The sequence below is a fragment of the Leuciscus leuciscus genome (genome assembly GCF_965113295.1).
Source record: "Leuciscus leuciscus genome assembly, chromosome: 25".
NCBI classification, from domain to species: Eukaryota; Metazoa; Chordata; class Actinopteri; order Cypriniformes; family Leuciscidae; genus Leuciscus; species Leuciscus leuciscus.
In genome coordinates, this window is record NC_138724.1 from 16,064,050 (window position 1) to 16,081,058 (window position 17,009).

General features: G+C 37.7%; 1 protein-coding gene across 1 annotated transcript; it reads left to right on the plus strand.

Moving 5' to 3' along the window:
- The first annotated feature begins 183 nt into the window (after window positions 1–183).
- sema7a (semaphorin 7A (JohnMiltonHagen blood group)) lies at window positions 184–16,017 on the plus strand. Its single transcript, XM_082159299.1, has 13 exons — window positions 184–392; window positions 569–702; window positions 1,797–1,835; window positions 1,933–2,028; window positions 3,575–3,668; window positions 3,833–3,943; window positions 4,391–4,533; window positions 5,446–5,624; window positions 7,570–7,678; window positions 9,011–9,206; window positions 9,708–9,823; window positions 9,959–10,104; window positions 12,161–16,017. Exons 1-13 carry the CDS (start codon window positions 269–271, stop codon window positions 12,582–12,584), a joined length of 1,911 nt encoding a protein of 636 aa, XP_082015425.1. The 5' UTR covers window positions 184–268; the 3' UTR covers window positions 12,585–16,017.
- Window positions 16,018–17,009: the final 992 nt, after the last annotated feature.

Below are 17,009 nucleotides of genomic sequence, written 5' to 3' on the forward strand. Positions count from 1 at the left end.
ACACACTATATCATTAGTCTAGAACTGTGTACATGTCATTATGATGTGTGTGAATCCGCGATATCGTCTCGGTTACTGACGTAACCTCGGGTCCCTGAGATGAGCTCTCAAAAGGGAACCACCCTTGAGCTCTTACGTGTGTCTGATCCAATTGGAGAGGCTCACTTTTTTCCCAACCGACGGTTTTTCTTTTTTTCCAGTCTACGCAAGAACTCAGCTGTAGATGAGATGTGTTCGAGTACTCTGAGCGAATAGACTCTCCAGGATAATGCTCCTAAAACGATATTTCTCTGTCGACATCAAAGGCATTTTGGCGTATCCTTGGTTTATTTATGGAGCGTGCTTTCAGTGCGTGTTTTGCTCTTGGAATCCCAGATTAACAGTAAAACAAGGTAAGAGAAAATACTAATTTACCCTGTAGTCAGACTAATTATAGTAAAAAAAAAAAAAAATATATATATTATTTTATATATTAAATAATGCAGTCTAAATTGTGTTTGTGAGAGATGTGATATATTATATCTTACTACGACATAACTTTACCCAAGTTTTATTTTATTTTTCTCAGATGACTCTCTACTGTTATACAACAAGAATTGTAGCCATACAGTCTTATTTCATGAAGACGGATCAAGGAGTCTTTGGTTGGGAGGATTAAATAATGTTCTACATATTGATGTAGACACTGGTCAGATTTTGGAGGTAAATGGCCATTAATGTCAATTATATGTGATATTTATATGAATCACAACAATGCATGTATATGATTTTGCCATTTTCTATTGAAAATATTACATAAAATTATTATTTTTATTAAAATAATATTATTTGAATTCTATTCAAACTAATTTCAGAGTTGGAATATAAAGCATTGTAGCATATCAATGAGAAATGATTATTTTTAACGCTTCAGTTGAGACTGAAGTTAACTGAAACTTTTAGCAGTGGGAGTAATTGGTAAATTGAGCCTATATTAAATTATATATTGTGAATAGATAGTTAGAAATGAAGCCATGACGCACACAGACAGCTGGGTCCATATCAAACGTGTCTGTCAGTGCAGTTTCATTCAGGTCATTTACCGTAATCAAACAAAAGCAGAATATCAGGTGTTCATGAAAGATTTATTTCCATCAACATGCCCAATCTGTTGCTATGGTTGCAATACATTATTTAAATGTTTATTGTGTGATTGATTAGTGAGAAAACATTCATGTGACCTGTTGCTTTGTATATTTGTTAAATAATTGTGCAGTCATACACTGTAAAAAATTTGCTGTAGTTTTGCAGCTGTTTGCCAGTAACTTACTGTAGATTTAAATCAATGTTATTTACTGGCAACAGTTTGCTCAAAGTTAAATGAACATTAAACATTAACAAGTCTTTGTCTTTACAGAATAAAACTATAAAATAACAACCTAATGCAAAGCATTCTGGGAACCAGAAATCTTCATCAACCTTTTTCTGTTATTTTCCTTCAGATTTTGGTTCCCAGAATGCTTTGCATGAGGCTGTTATTTTAGTTTTATTCTGTAAAGATAAAGACTTGTTAATGTTTAATGTTCATTTAACTTTGAACAAACTGTTGCCAGTAAATGACATCAATTTAAATCTACAGTAAGTTACTGGCAAGTAGCTGCCAATAATACTGTAATTTCTACAGATTTTTTTAACAGTGTAGTACTCAAATATGTAATAAAAAAATAATTTTGTGACTGAGATGATAAAATAAAACACGGTTTATAGAGATGCAAACTATAGAATTTATTCAGATGATGTTTTATTTTTATTTGTAGAACTTCACTCTGAATCCAAACTTACCAAGATGTGGTAAGGTGAGTTTTTAAATTCTTTTGAAGAAGTGAAAAATAAAAGAACAAATGGAGTTTTGTGGTTTATAACAGTCTTTCTAATATTCCTCCATATATACAGAGCTATTGTGAAAATGTAGTCACGGTAATTGAGAGATTTCAAGACTGCACATTCGTATGTGGGACGAATGGAGAAGAGCCAAAGTGTTGGAAACTGGTGAGAAACTAATTTAGATTTTTGCATATAGCTCTGCGATATATTTAGAACTGCGCAGTTTCTGTCAAATGTTGCCGTGTTGTTTCCTTTTTTTTTAGTAAGACCATACTGTGGAAAAAATATGTGTATCTTGACTCAACTCTATTTGTGTATGTAAAATTTCCACCAGATTCACGGAATATGAAAAAGTTGCTGCCTTAATTTTTTTTTAAGTACAATCAACTTGGATGATTAACCCTCATAAGCTACTCGTTTACTGTTTACATTCCTTGTCTTTGGGGTGACCCCCCAAATAGTATGACCCCAAAAATTCAAAGAGTAATTGTAAAAAAAAAAAAAAAAAACACAAATAAAATATATATTTTTTTGTTTACTTCTCATCTATACATTAATGCTGTGTATAGGCTCTATGCACGATCGCTTCCGCGTTTTGTCTCAGCCTGCCCTGTTACATGCTGCGTCAGAAGCCGTTTTTGCGTTCGGTGGAGATAATGGTAAATTACACTCGTTGTTTACAAGAACTTCCAGTGGTTAACGTGAATGATGTTAACAATATTGTGAGGCATTTAGCTGTCACACCTAAGAGTAAGAAAGAGAAGGGCTTTAAATGATATATTTTGAGCTACATCGACAACTTTGAGGGTGAGTATTCTCTCATATCATGCGAAATCCGACTAGCGAATCGGTTTCTAAAATCGTTGTCTCCGTTTCTGAGAAAATTTTATATTTGAATTTTATGAAGGTTTTGCCGCTAGAACGCGCTAAGCAGAAGTAAAGACGCTGGCTGAGATTCTACCGGAAATACGTCAACAGCGTTCGTGCATAGAGCGTATTTAAGTTGAAATGACTTAAACATCCAAGATGATTGTACTTAATTTAAGGCAGCAACTTCTTTTACAGTGTATTTTTATGTACTTTTCGTAGAGTGCATTTTTATTTATTGGGAGCATTGGCTGCGGCTAGATAATTTTAATAAAAAGATGTCTCTCTCTCTCTCTCTCTCTCTCTCTCTTCCTGCTCAGCGCGAAACTTTCGCCTCAGAGAGCATTCGCAGCAAATCTCCGCCCAATCAAAGTGTGCCATTCTCAAAACTAATTAAAGACAGAAATTTTTTTTTTTATATAAGCTTGGACTCTGTAATTTTTGTCAGCTTTACTGGCTGTGCATATGTCTGGTTTCAGCTTGTCGTTAATTTTACCGCAAATAAAATAAACTTTAGTGAAAAACTATTAATATGAAGTAATTTCTGTGTGACATTCACATTTAAACACTCAAATATGTGATTGAGAACCAATGTATTACTAGTTCAAACGCCAATTTGACTTTTAATTCCCAGAAAAAATCATTTTTGATATCAACATTCAAATTTTCACTAGTTAAAATAATTCCTGATATCAAGATTATAATTTTTACTTGTTAAAATGGCTATTTTTTTATATCAGTTATTACTATTACAAAAATGTGAATTCTTGATATAAAATATTATGTGAGGACTTACAGAAATTCTTGACATCTCAACTTTAATTTTAATTGTCTCCTTTCAAAGTGTCCCACAGAAAGCAATCATTCCACTGAGGTTTTAGACGGCACAGGGATCTCACCTCACACATGTACACAGAACTCGCTGTCTCTGATGGCAGGTAAGTGCGGAGCACAAGCCACTTAATATTTTGATCTGCAGGCTTTGTGAATGAGCTGGAGGATTGTACATGCTTATCTAGAATAGGCTTTCATTAAGCAGATAGACAGATCCGAGAAAGTGATTCAGCTCTTTCGTAATGAATGTTGCCATTTAAATGTGCAGATGGAGACCTCTATGCAGCAGCTCCTCTTTACAGTGATGGAACCCTTCTGCAGTTTCGAAGAAAAGTTGGAAATCGAAACAGCGTATGGATGCATGACCAGTGGGTCTCAGGTTGGTGGAATCACACATTTTCACTAAAAATTTAAATGTTAGCATTTTTAGGCAAACTCGTATTTTATGTATGAACTGTTTGAACTGTTTTTCTAATTGAGGACACAAAGTCCACAAAGAAAGGTTATTTCAGATTTAAGGAACTTAGGACAGATTAGTCTAAGTGAACTCGTAGATCTTACTCTGCTTCTAATGTAATTTAAAGACTGCACTTAAGTAGCCTATACACTAGTTTTGCTGACAAGAGTTTGCTCAGCAACAGAAAGGTCCTCATTTGCTTAGATTGAGTCTGCATACAGCGCAGCATTTTTTACTCCCAAGCTTCAGCTGTCAAAATACTCCCTAGTCACTGTTTCACACTTGAAGCTAAAGTTGAGGTTCATTGAAATTAGTAAAAAGTGGAATGAATAAAGAAATAATTCATGACTTATTCGGACTCCCCCACAGAACCCACTTTTATCTCCAGTTTTCTGGCCGAGCGCAAAAATGACTCCTTGAATGAGAAGATATACGTCTTATTTCGTGAAAAAAACTCGGACACGAGCCCAGAAGCTGATCCTTGGATATCTAGAGTTGCCAGAGTTTGTAAGGTAGGTTTCTCACTTGGATATGAAAGATGTGTCTGTTCTTTGTGAGGCTTCCTACATGTCTGAGAGAACAATTATTGTGGAAAAGTGACCTTCAAAAGCAATTTTATCATCCTACTCATTTCAAGGAAAGATGAATGGCCTTAACTTATAAAGGCATTTGCTTGTCAGAGATTGGTTGCCATGATTATTGTGGAGGTGGTAAAGAGATGTCTTACAAAGCCAGATTGCATTTCAGCACTCCTAGCCTCCCTGGCGTCCAACTTGACAATGTCAGCCCAGCAATGCAGTCATCACTCTTCTTTCAGCACTTCAGCAAAGTTTTTAGTAAACATCAGCTGGAAACAAGACGGTTGGACATATATCAGATTCTGGAAACAAAGCATGAGCTGCAGAAGTTGCTCAACCAATAAAAAATATGCTCTAAGAACAGTTTGCTAACGTTCACATTATCTTGTGAAAACATTATTTTCATAAACCATCTTGTATTTTAAGTTTTTAAAAAAAGTTTTTTTCTTGGTTATGCGGATGTTAAGGGAACTCATTTTGCAAACATTATGGGAACGTTACTTTTGAATGTTCTTTGTCAATTCTGAAACAAGTAGTAGGCTGTCGTTTAGGGAAAATTCCTAATAAAACGTTTTAGAAGAATATTTCCATAAACAATGTTTTTGTGCTAACGTTTTGAGAATATTTTCAAAGACCGGAACACTTAAACATTCTATTAATGTTACTGGAAGAATGTTTGTTCATAACCTTGAGAGAACCTTGCTAGAACATTAGGGAAGATCTGAGAACGTTCTGAAGAGAAACAAAGCTTTCATGGCATGTGGATAGACATGCTTGATATCTGGGCTTGAAATTCAGCTGAATATTTGTGAAAATATACCTGTGAAAATAAACAATCTCTCATAGGTTGATGAGGGCGGTCCCAAGCTGTACCTCCAGAATATCTGGACCTCCTTCCTGAAGGCACGCCTCGTGTGTGGGATTCCTAGTGAGTCGTTGTACTTCAACCGGCTACAGGATGTTTTCATCCAGCATGCTGAGGACTGGAAGAAGTCGCGAGTGTATGCGCTCTTCTCCAGCAGCTGGTAAAGACTGCATTATCTTCTGATATTTAAATAGGATTTACTCTGTTACTTCTTGTTAAGAAGGTTTCGAGAAGAGCAATAAAATAGCATCTTTATCAATGGAGAGTTTTTTTTTTCTTTTTTTTTTTTTTACTACTTTCATCTCATAATGAAGATAAAAAGTTCAAAGTTCTGTCATGAAACTCTAGATGGCGCTGGCTGATAGGTCCTTAACTCAGTTGTTAGCGATCACATCATTATCTACATAGCACAGCTGATTGGTTGCTGTGGAACCAATGAGCTTGCTTTCTCAACATTCAAATACTTGGCATTGTTTTGGCACTTCAGAAACCCTGCACCTTCCCCAGCTCCACCTGTATGTTATATGTAGAGCAGCTGCATGTCTGTGAAGGTATTGGAAGTAGCAAGTCTCGGTACTTGCTCTACAGCAGCAGAAGCGTAGCAGATCTATTCCGCCAAGACCAAATACATTAACATTGCCACATCCATTACCACGCCAATCTCTTCGAGAGTTGTCATGACAGAAATATAGCTACTAACAAGTACCCAATGTACTGTCTCCATCCCTACCCATATATAATCATGGCAGTAAAGAGAACTGAGTCAACACACAGGCCCTGTTTACACCTTGTATTAAGATGCGTTTTGGTCGATCGGATCTCAAGTGGACGACGCTAAATACAGGTGTAAACAGGGTCTAAAATGTTTTGAGCTTGTCCACTTTCAACCACTTCCAGAGGTAGTCGAAAACGCATTCGACCGGATAGTGTAAACGCTCATGTGGTCGAATGCGTTCGAACAGCTACAAAAGACCATCTACTCTCCACCTACTGATCTAATGCGTAAACATAATGGGAAGCTCGCTAGTGAGACAGGATTACAACTTTGACTGGAGAGCCAAGTTTGGTTTGAAGAGGAAAACGTACCAAGCACAATGTTCTCTCACCATTCCTGATTTCTAACACACACTCACCGCGTTCTGCGTCGTCTTGCGGCTCTCAGAGCAGAAATAAAAGCTGCTGCTCTCCGTATGTTTTTCTGTCGTCTTCGGGCACTTTGATATGTAAATTGCGTGAGCTTACTTCGTCCATTAGATCGAAAGATCAGAAAAAGCCCATACATTTACCCTCCCCTTGAAGAAATAAGGATATAAGTGGTTGAAACTGGACAAAAGAGACAGATTATAATACCAGGTGTAAACGGGATGTGTTTTCTTCGTCTACTTGTGATCCGATCGACCAAAACACTTCTTAATACCATGTGTAAACCGGGCCACAGTCTCAAAGTGATCAGTACAAACACAAAAAGTCAATTGTCGCTTGTTTATTAAGCTCATCAGTCATTGTTCCAATCGGAAGGCTGAACTAAGAGGAAATTATATTCGCATCCACACACCAACGAACGATAACGCTAAGTTTTTTCGACGCGCTCGCTGTAGTTTTGTCGCTTGCCACTTTAAATGCTGTAGCTCTTGAAAGCAGGAAGGATTCTGATTGGCTGTCAATGAAAAAGAAAAAACACCAAAAGAATTCTTTAGCTCCACCTACTCCCATGAAGCACTGCAAATGACGACTGTACTAAAGCATAAAAATACTATATGTTAGCGGATATTTAGGAAACATGCTAAGTTCACCAACTAATTTCTCTGAAAAAACAATGCAACAGCCAGTTATTCTACTTTAAAATGTGTGTTTCATGTTGGAATGTCTGTTTTTGTTTTGGTCTATGTGACTCCGCCCACTGCCAATTTACCCAATAATACTTCGACAACCCGTGTTGCCAGTTGGCGGAAAACACAGCAAGTTGAAGCCATGGAAGCCAGAAAACAAACTGGCCCAGAGATCGCAGATTGTACCCGAACTAAAAAGCCATCATATGTATATGTGTGTGTGTGTGTGTGTGTGTGTGTGTGTGTTAACAATCTGTTCTTTTAACATTTGCACAGGAACTCTACTGCTGTCTGCATTTACTACTTGAAGGATCTTGATTATGTTTTTGAGAAATCTTCCTTCAAAGGTTATACTAGGGCCATTCCCAGCCCAAGACCAGGAACGGTGAGCAACAACATTCCAGAATAATCTTTATAAACATCTTGTTTTATCATATTATTTTGTTTTGTTTGGATAGAAAAACTCAATGATCTGTTAGTCTGCCCTCTTTTGGTTTTGCACTACACTGCATTACAACACCTACAAGTTAACTACTGTGGTCAAATAATGTGTAGGGAAGTCTTTATTTTCAGTTTCCTAGTATTCACAAACACCACAAGACCTTTCCATGAGCTTGTCAACAATATTCCACATATTGTTTCCAGATGATGAATAGCTCAACTGGTATACGCTGATTTCACGCAGCCGTTATTTTGAAATCGAAAGCGAGGCTCCGGTGGGAAGAAAACCGGAAGTGTCGCCTTTAATCACAGGAGAGTCGTGAATGCGATGGCGTATTGTTGTGTTTAATGATGGTGTGTCAATTCTAAAAATGTACATACATTTCTTTCATACTTTAGAGTTAGACTATATACAGTGAAATTCATTTATAAATAAAATATTTTTTTTATATATAATTCAGAATGTAAAAAAAGAAGCAGGAATGAACTATATATATATCCTATATTGAATATTAACATCCAATAGTGTAAATCGCGGCAGCAGCTTCAGGTTGGTAATCCAAGGCATTGTTGTTTATCTTTACTTCCGGGGTTCTTCCCACCTGAGCCTCACTTTCGATTTCAAAATGGCGGCTGCGTGAAATCAGCGTATTGTTGTATTATTTCTAAGATGACAATGTTCTAAATCAAACTGACCCCCGGAGACTCCCTGGGGGCCGCAAGAGAAAAGCTTAATTGGGGAAAAAATAATAAAATAAATAATTAAATGATAATAAAAATGTAAATAATTATTTTTAGTAATATAAAAAGGAATAGATCATCATTTTAATTAATAAATGTGTAAATATATTAGCATTTACCAAACATTCTGCTTGGGTCTATCACAATGGGATCATCCTATTTTTTGCATTAAAACATTGTTTAGAATTTTTTTTTGAGTAACCTTTGATTCAAGTGAAGCCTTTTCACCGCAAATGTTTATTTAATTCACATTTTCCTAAGTTTTATTTTTGTGTACCTATTTATGCTCAACAACTTCCTCAATCATTTTACTCTTGACCCAAGGTGAATCGTTATGGGTTATTTCTATAGCCATTGTTGGTGAGCCAAGGCTATTGTTTCCTCACAATAGCTATTTTAAATCTCCTCTTATACTTGAGGAAATACACAGTAATTTTGACCATGGCCTTTGTCTTGGTAACAATGACATGGTTATAACCTCAAACCTTAAACAATGCTAACTGAAATGACATTATATAACTCCCATCTTTTCCAGTGTGTGGAAAACAGCAATTCCATTCCACATTCCACCCTCCACATAATTAAAGACTATCCGGAGATGAAGGACTGGATTCATCCCATTCAACAAGACACACCTTTCTTTACAAGTAATAAGAACTTTACCAAGATAGCTGTTGACCGAGTCCAAGCTTCGGATGAAAACATGCACAATGTGCTGCTGCTTGCAACAGGTACATGGATGTGGTAAACTGGTTCAAGATCTCTGTATATTGATGTTTGCTTCGTGACTTCCTTCATACCAGAGAAAATAACAAAACACTTGATATAAAAAGCCCTTCCCTCATTACCGGCTTTGGTCTTGTTGTTTTCCTAAAGGGGTCATATGGGTCATTTCATCATTTTTTTCAATCCCTGAAATCTGCTGAAAACAGTGTCAAGTTCTTTGCACAAGAAAAACATTTCTGACCCCTAAAATCCCAACCCCCCCTGTGTTCCTGCTGTGCCTTTAGGTCTCCAATTGAAACCCTCCTTTTGACTTTGAAATGAAATGTAGCACTTTGTTGCACAAGCTACTGGTTTGTTGATGTTTCAACAACCCATGTTGAAACTTTTATAAACTTCAGCCACTCTTTTGTAAGCATGGGATCCTTTAGAAGGATATGCAGAGCTGGTGCTACACACAGCACCAGATGTGTGACGGCCTTACTCCCATTCATTGTCTTTGCTCTTAGATAATGGCGACATCTTCAAGATCCTGGAGGATGGCTCCGAAGCTTTTATCATCTCTGAAACGCATCTGTGCGATGGCTCAGCACCCATACAATCAATGAAACTTGATTCTGTTCAGGTTCGTTTGTCCAGAGACCCTTTAATAGCTTTTTTGGGAGTAAAAACAGATTTAATAAAAAGAGAGAAGAGAATGTACCTCGTACGAATACTCCTAGTTGCTGCAAATTTTCACTGCTGTTGTTTTTATCTGCAGAAGAAGCTGTTTGTAGGATATCCTGGGCAGCTGTCGGTGTTAGACCTGCAGAGATGTCAAGACTACAATGCTTCCTGTGAGGAATGTGTTCTTTCCCGTGATCCATACTGCGCTTGGACTGAACGAGGCTGCACGTCACAAACTAAGTATGCTTTATCTTTTTATTCTTTTATTAAAGAATATTATATTATTGTGCTATATTTATATATATATATATAGTTTTTGTGCTAGCGTTTTTGTGCTAATGTTTTAAGAACATTATTAAAGACCAGGGGCCAGTTGCACCAGCTGGACATACACCCGGTTGTAAGACTAGGCTGGATGTAAAATGCGACTTAAAGCTGCCGTCGGCAAGTCTGGCAGATTGGGTCGATTAGCCAAAATTTTGAATGTTTACAACTCTCATGCCCCTCCCCACTACCAGCGAGCACCCTACCATCGAGGTCGTGCTCGTCAGTGCGTCACTGTGCGTGTGTACCTGATTTTCTGTGAACGCGTCCGTCTCTTCAGCATCTATCAACACCATGGACTCGGAGGTAGGCTGCCCTGGCTAATCTATCCATAGATAGCAATAACCGAGGAATTGGAAGCTTGTTAGTAGATTTTCTCTCCGCCATCACGCTTCATGCAATCTCCAGGCGAACTTCAGGCGTGGCGTGTGCATGTGATATTAACGTGCGCGAGTGAGGGGGGATCTGTGGCGTGTGCACGACCTGTGATTGACAGTCAGATATCACACCCCCCCTGCGCTGATTGGACCTGATGAAGCGGGAGCGCTGGATTTTTGCAAAACAAATAACACGCTCCAGGTGGAGTTAGAAGCTCGGGTTTTTTTCTAAAACCACCTTATTTATGTTGTTCTGTCGGATTATAGTGTCGATTACACTGAATATGATCAAAAAAATGTTGCCGACGGCAGCTTTAAGTCCTGCATAGAATAGAAATTATATCTGTTGCACCATCTAGGCACTGCACGTCTGAGACTTAATCTTACACCTAGTCAAAGGTAGGTGTAAAGTGAAAAGTCATGACTTGTTCAGAAAAGATTAGTATATGTCTGAATGAATTATTACTGCATATTTATACCATATGCAACATACTTTTTAACGGTCACAAAGTAAATTCAAATGTAGTATTCAATATGCGATCTTGGACACACTGTCTTTGTGAGTGAGTCATTGAATTATTCACGCAACTGATTATTCTAAATCTTACACCTAGTCAAAGGTAAGTGTAAAGTGAGAAGTCATGACTTGTTCGGAAAAGGTTAGTTTCATCTCTCTGAATCAATTGTGAGTTAATTGTAACTGCAGACATGAACTGTAATGTTGATGATGGGTTCATTTACACATGATATGCGATATAACAACGTTGTAATACAGATGTGCATAATGTTATATGTACATATGTAAATAATACAGATGTTGTCTCATTTACACCATGACATTGTGAAGCCGCTGCACTACGGCTGAACGGTAGGAGGCTGGTTTGCGTTTGCTTTATTCTGTGCTGTCGTCTCCGCCGGTTTCACAACATGTCTCCGTTATATTGTCGTTTTCTGCTCGTCCGGTACTTTCCAAAAACCCAACCTTGTTTCTGCAGCGATTTTCAGCATGTTTTCTATAACAACTTCTGGCATTTATGTTTTACGTAGCTTAAGAAAGTCACATAAACCGCGCGAAATACGATCAGACTGAAACGGATTTCAAGAAATTCGATTTGAATATGACTTCAAACAACATATCCCCACACTTTTAATAAGCAGACTTATAAATAACCTTTTACATGTTTAGGACGTTACATAAATAACAATTTACATACGTTGTAATAATGTACAGGGAGACTTTGGATAAACGCTGACTCGTTAGGTAATCTGACTCATTTGAAATCAGATGGTGTAGTAGCTTCATTTATGATGAGCAAATTCATTTTTTTTAGCATTAGCAAATTTAAGTTTGTAAAAATCATGAATGGCATCTCAACTATGCGTCCAACTTTTTACGTCCAGCAGGTGCAACGGGCCCAGAAAACTCTAAACAAACATTCTATTAACATTACTGGAGAGAACCTTGCCACAATGTTATGTTAGCCAAAGTTCTGAGAAGATTTCCTGTTAGCTGGGTTAGAAACTCCATAGCAACACCCTGGCAACCTGCTACAACACCCTAGCACTGTTTTAAATCATTTTCTTTTTTGTTTCAGAGGAGGAATACAAAACATTGCTGATGGACTGACTAACGTATGTCACCAAAAAACAAGATTCAGACGTGATGTGCAACAATCATCAACGGCTCCATTAAGTGTCCGACACTCTGTGCCCACTGATGTCCCCTTTTATCTCTCTTGTCCTGTTGATTCCCATCATGCCACTTATGTATGGGAACATGGGGACAAGAGAAGCCCATGCCAGCCGACTCAATCAGAATGCCTCCTCCTCATCCCAGCCATGATGGCTGACATGTATGGAAATTACAAATGTATTTCCCATGAACGTGATTACACTAAAACTGTGAATGAATATGACCTTTTTCCTAAGTCTGCTTTTAATAATGCTTTCAAGCTCAGAGCCCAGGACTGGTTTATGGCCGCATTAGTCACTAGTGCCTTCAATCTCTGCTCACTTTAAGGTCAAAGTAGTTATATAAATGTCAGTGCTTCCGTCCTCCAGCATTTCGGACTTAAGCTGATTAAAACCATCAGTAACACGTTGCCAGGTGTCAGTGGTTGTCTGGTGTAGACTATGGCCTAATCAAGTGAGGTTTATAGGGAAGTAAACACTGAAGTGAAAGAGATTACACGCTTGCCATCTCTGTTGAGTGTATACGGTGGGGTCCAAAGTCTGAGACTGCAATGCAAATTTGGGCTTTTGTCTTCAGAACCTGGAAATGCTCGGACAGTTTCAGGATTCAGAAATTTTTCTGTGAAAAAAACCCATTATGAAGTCAAATGAAGGAATATTTCAGACGCTGCACTATTCTTAGGTCACAAGTCACTTTTTAAAACATTCGCCAATTTAGTGGTATAAAGATATAGTATAAATTAGACGTGCAAATATATGTTAATACGATGTATCACGATAATGAACATGCACGGTATTGTTATCGTGGGCACTTCAAAATACCATGAATAATTAATTATTCATTACGAATTATTCCGATTTTTAGAATGCACTTTAAGAATACTTTATCCATCAACTAGCAAAGTGTAAAACAACGCTGTATGCTGCGTTAAAGAGGCATGTGCGCAACATGCATAAGAACCGCATGGTGGAACAAGTAAAGGAGAAGCACTGGATGAAAATGCACGTTCCCTCAGCAGTAGAAATGCAGCTGTTATCCCGATTCCAAGCGGAAGTGCGTCACGAAACTTAGTGCAAGTGGTCCATTAAACGCTAGAATGAGATGGTCTAGTAAGAGCCCATGGCTACGTCACACATGTCCCCGCCTCCACGGTCACGGCACAAAAATGCCGTGACCGTGGGAACAGTTAAGGGGTTAAGCATGGGGTATTATTTTTTGGGTATATCAAGCAGGCAATCTTTGGTCTTATTAATCTATTAGCCCTACTTTTTCATAACTTTATATTTAACTGAAGTCCTGTACTAATGTTGCTTTTGTACTTTTGACTGAACTGTTTGCTTGTATTTATTTCCTATTGTACAAACTTCTTATACTTTCATAATGGCTGATAGTGTTTATTTAAATAATATTTTTCAAATAAATGCAATTTTATTTAAATAATATGCAGTATTTGGTATTGAGAAATTTGTTATTGTGATTTCACCTTTATATTGAAAGGGACTTAAAGTTTTAAACAATTTGAAACTAGTTAAAAATGCATTGGCTATAGCTGTCATTGGAAATCCCATTAACTGTTAAATGGTCAAAGACAAAGATTTCCTCAGCAGACATTCAAAGGGATTTTGTGATTATGAATATTGACCTGAAGAATATCAGCTAGATGCAGGTAACGCACATAATACAATAAGCTTCAATGAAACGACTCAATGTTCCTTCATTACTAGTTCTAAAGTGACATTTTAGAATTTAATAACTTAAGTGAGTCATTGAATCATTCATTCAACCGATTTGTTCGAAAACACTGATTGAAAAATAGCACTGACCTACTACTTCTGGTGAGATTCATGAGGCCAAGGGAGAGAGTTTATGAATGGCAGTGAAGCGACACAACTGACGCTGGTAGGTCATGTGACAGTAACAACACAGCGAGTACAATATGTCTGAATTCTGGCCATGTTCATATACAACATACTTTTTTAAAGGTCACCAAGCAAATTTAAACGTACCTACTCAGTATGCGATTTTTGACACATAACACTGACTGTGTTTGTGAGTGAGTCATTGAATTATTCACTCAACTGATTATTCCACAACGCTGATACATTCAGGAACGAAACAGCTACTGTGTGTTGCTTTGAGACGTGCAACAGTTTTGCTGGGATTTCATTTGGAACTTTTTGTATAAAAGCAATTTCACTCTCGCAGTTGTGCTGTTTTCCATCAGCAGAGCTGCGATTAAAATACAGCACTCTTGTGCACTTTTGGATCCCACTGTATGAAACAAAAGCACTTAAAATCACTCTGAATTGTGCACTAAATGCCTTAATGTAACTGGTTCAACACTTCTTTCATGAACTATAGCGTGTCTTTACAGTATGTTATGAAATGAGAGCCACACCAGAAATTCTTTTCTAGATGTAACATCTGAGAAACGGTCATATTGTTCACAGTTGGGAACACTAAATATTCAACAATATTATTGATCTGACTGCATTTGACACCATTATATGAGAACTGAACTGAGCTGGCCGGTGACATCACTTTTCTCCGGCTGTATAGATTTTTTACAACAGAAATGAACCATCACTGAACTTACTTAAAGGGCACCTATTATGCCACTTTTTACAAGATGTAATATTGGTCTTGGGTGTCCCCAGAATGCATTTGTGAAGTTTCAGCACAAAATACCCCACAGTTAATTTATTATAACCATTTGAAAATGTCATTTTTGGGGCCTGTTTTAAAAAGAGCTGTTTTGGAGTGTACCACCTTAAATGTTAATGAGCTGCATATCCCCGCCCTGCTGCTGGACCCAGATGATGAAGAGACACGAATGAGAATGGACTAAACGTCTCGGAATGGTTATTTGATACATTTATGTACTTACAAAGTTTTAATCGCGTCCCCTTTGCAATTATGGATGTGCAACACACACACACACACACACACACACACACACACACACGAACTGTGATAACGTTCGCGCAATTTTTTGAAACTACACACATACACGCACACACACACAAATACTGTGATAACGTTTGCTAAGTACAAACGATTTATTTATTTTTTTCTTAAGGGGAGGGAGATAGACGTTTATATACTGTCTATGGAGATAGAGCAGACCTTAATTTATTTACATTTGTAATTGCTGCAAAAATGATAGCCTAAAACTGTCTGACGTTGTTTGTTGAGACCTCTATGACGACGAGTCGACGACAATAAATAGCTTTAGACGCATTTGTTGTTGAACTGGCTGACATCGATTGAAATTACTATTTGCTCAAAAATCATAAAATACACTTACTTCTGGAGGTGACGTTGAATCGCGAACTGTAGGCAATGATCCACACTTGATTAACTTTGACCCTCGTTCACTAAACAGTCAGTCAGAAAATGAAGGAAGTTTAAGTGGCGCCGTTTCTTCATAAATAAAATCCATCCGCTGCGTTTTCTGTGGCTCTGATGTCAGTGAAGACTACTATGTCCATTCTTAAATTCCACAACAGAACACCTAAGTTACACTTCTTATGAGACATTACACACCGGCTGTCGTTGAAACAATGGAGGATGCAGATCACCGAGGGCGGGGTCTATGCCAAAACCAGACTGTCAATCAAACCGCGTCGGTGGGGCTTAGCGCATTTCTACGTCACAGTGAGGGAAATCTAGAACAGGGCGTTCTGAGACAGTGCTTGTGATTTATTGAGATAGTAAAAAAACTACTGGGTGGATTTTTATCATTCTAGGGTGGTTTTGCTCACACACTGCCAACACACATTTATGTTCAAACACCATGTAAAAGTGAATTTTGCATAATAGGTGCCCTTTAAGCTGGACAATGACTTTTGACTTTCTTCTAGATCTGCTGTACAGCCGAAACAAACTTTGTTGCATTATTTTCCTGTTGATACTGTAAAGCTGCTTTGAAACAATAAGCACTATAGGGTGATTTGACAGGAATTTCCTGCACGGTGTTTGTTTACTGAGAAACTACAAATTCCTGTCATTAGACATGATATCCTCCTGAGACCCAGAAAAAATAAGTTTTTTGAATTTAGTTTTTTTCCATGTCATCACACTGTTTAGAGCACAACAGAGCCGATCCTGACCTCCCTGGGGCCCTAAGCAAAATTCTGTTTAGGGGCCCTCATACCTGACCCGTGAGCCATGAACCATTTGTCATTGCCACACAGTCACACCTGACACCCCAGTGTTCCCACTACAATCCCTCCTTTAACTAGTTGTAGTGAAAATGTAATTCCTGATATCAGAAGACATTGTTACAAGTAAAAAGTTCTTTCTTAATATCAAGAATTCACATTTTAAATAGTACAAAATTTAATTATTGATATCAAAAATGCATAATTATCCTGTGAATGAATAAAAGCTAAAATGGCGCCATAGCATGTCACTGTGTTTTAAATGATAAAAGTAATTCTTGATACTCTTGATTCTTGATGGTTATTATTTACTGAGGGATGTGCATCCATATTGACCAGAATCTCCAGCCAATCAACATTTTAAATTCAATGGAGCCTATCAATAGTCAATGTCAATACATTGCTTTCCATATTGCATTTGGGCAGAGTTGTAACTAAACCTTGACTGAGCGACTAGATAATCATCGTCTTGTTTTAAAACTATAATGAGGAGTGCCATCACGCCCGTATTGTACTGGTCCTGACTCACAACAGATGTTTCTGCTGGAAAGTGCGCGTTTCATTTCATGCACGTGCATATGATATGAT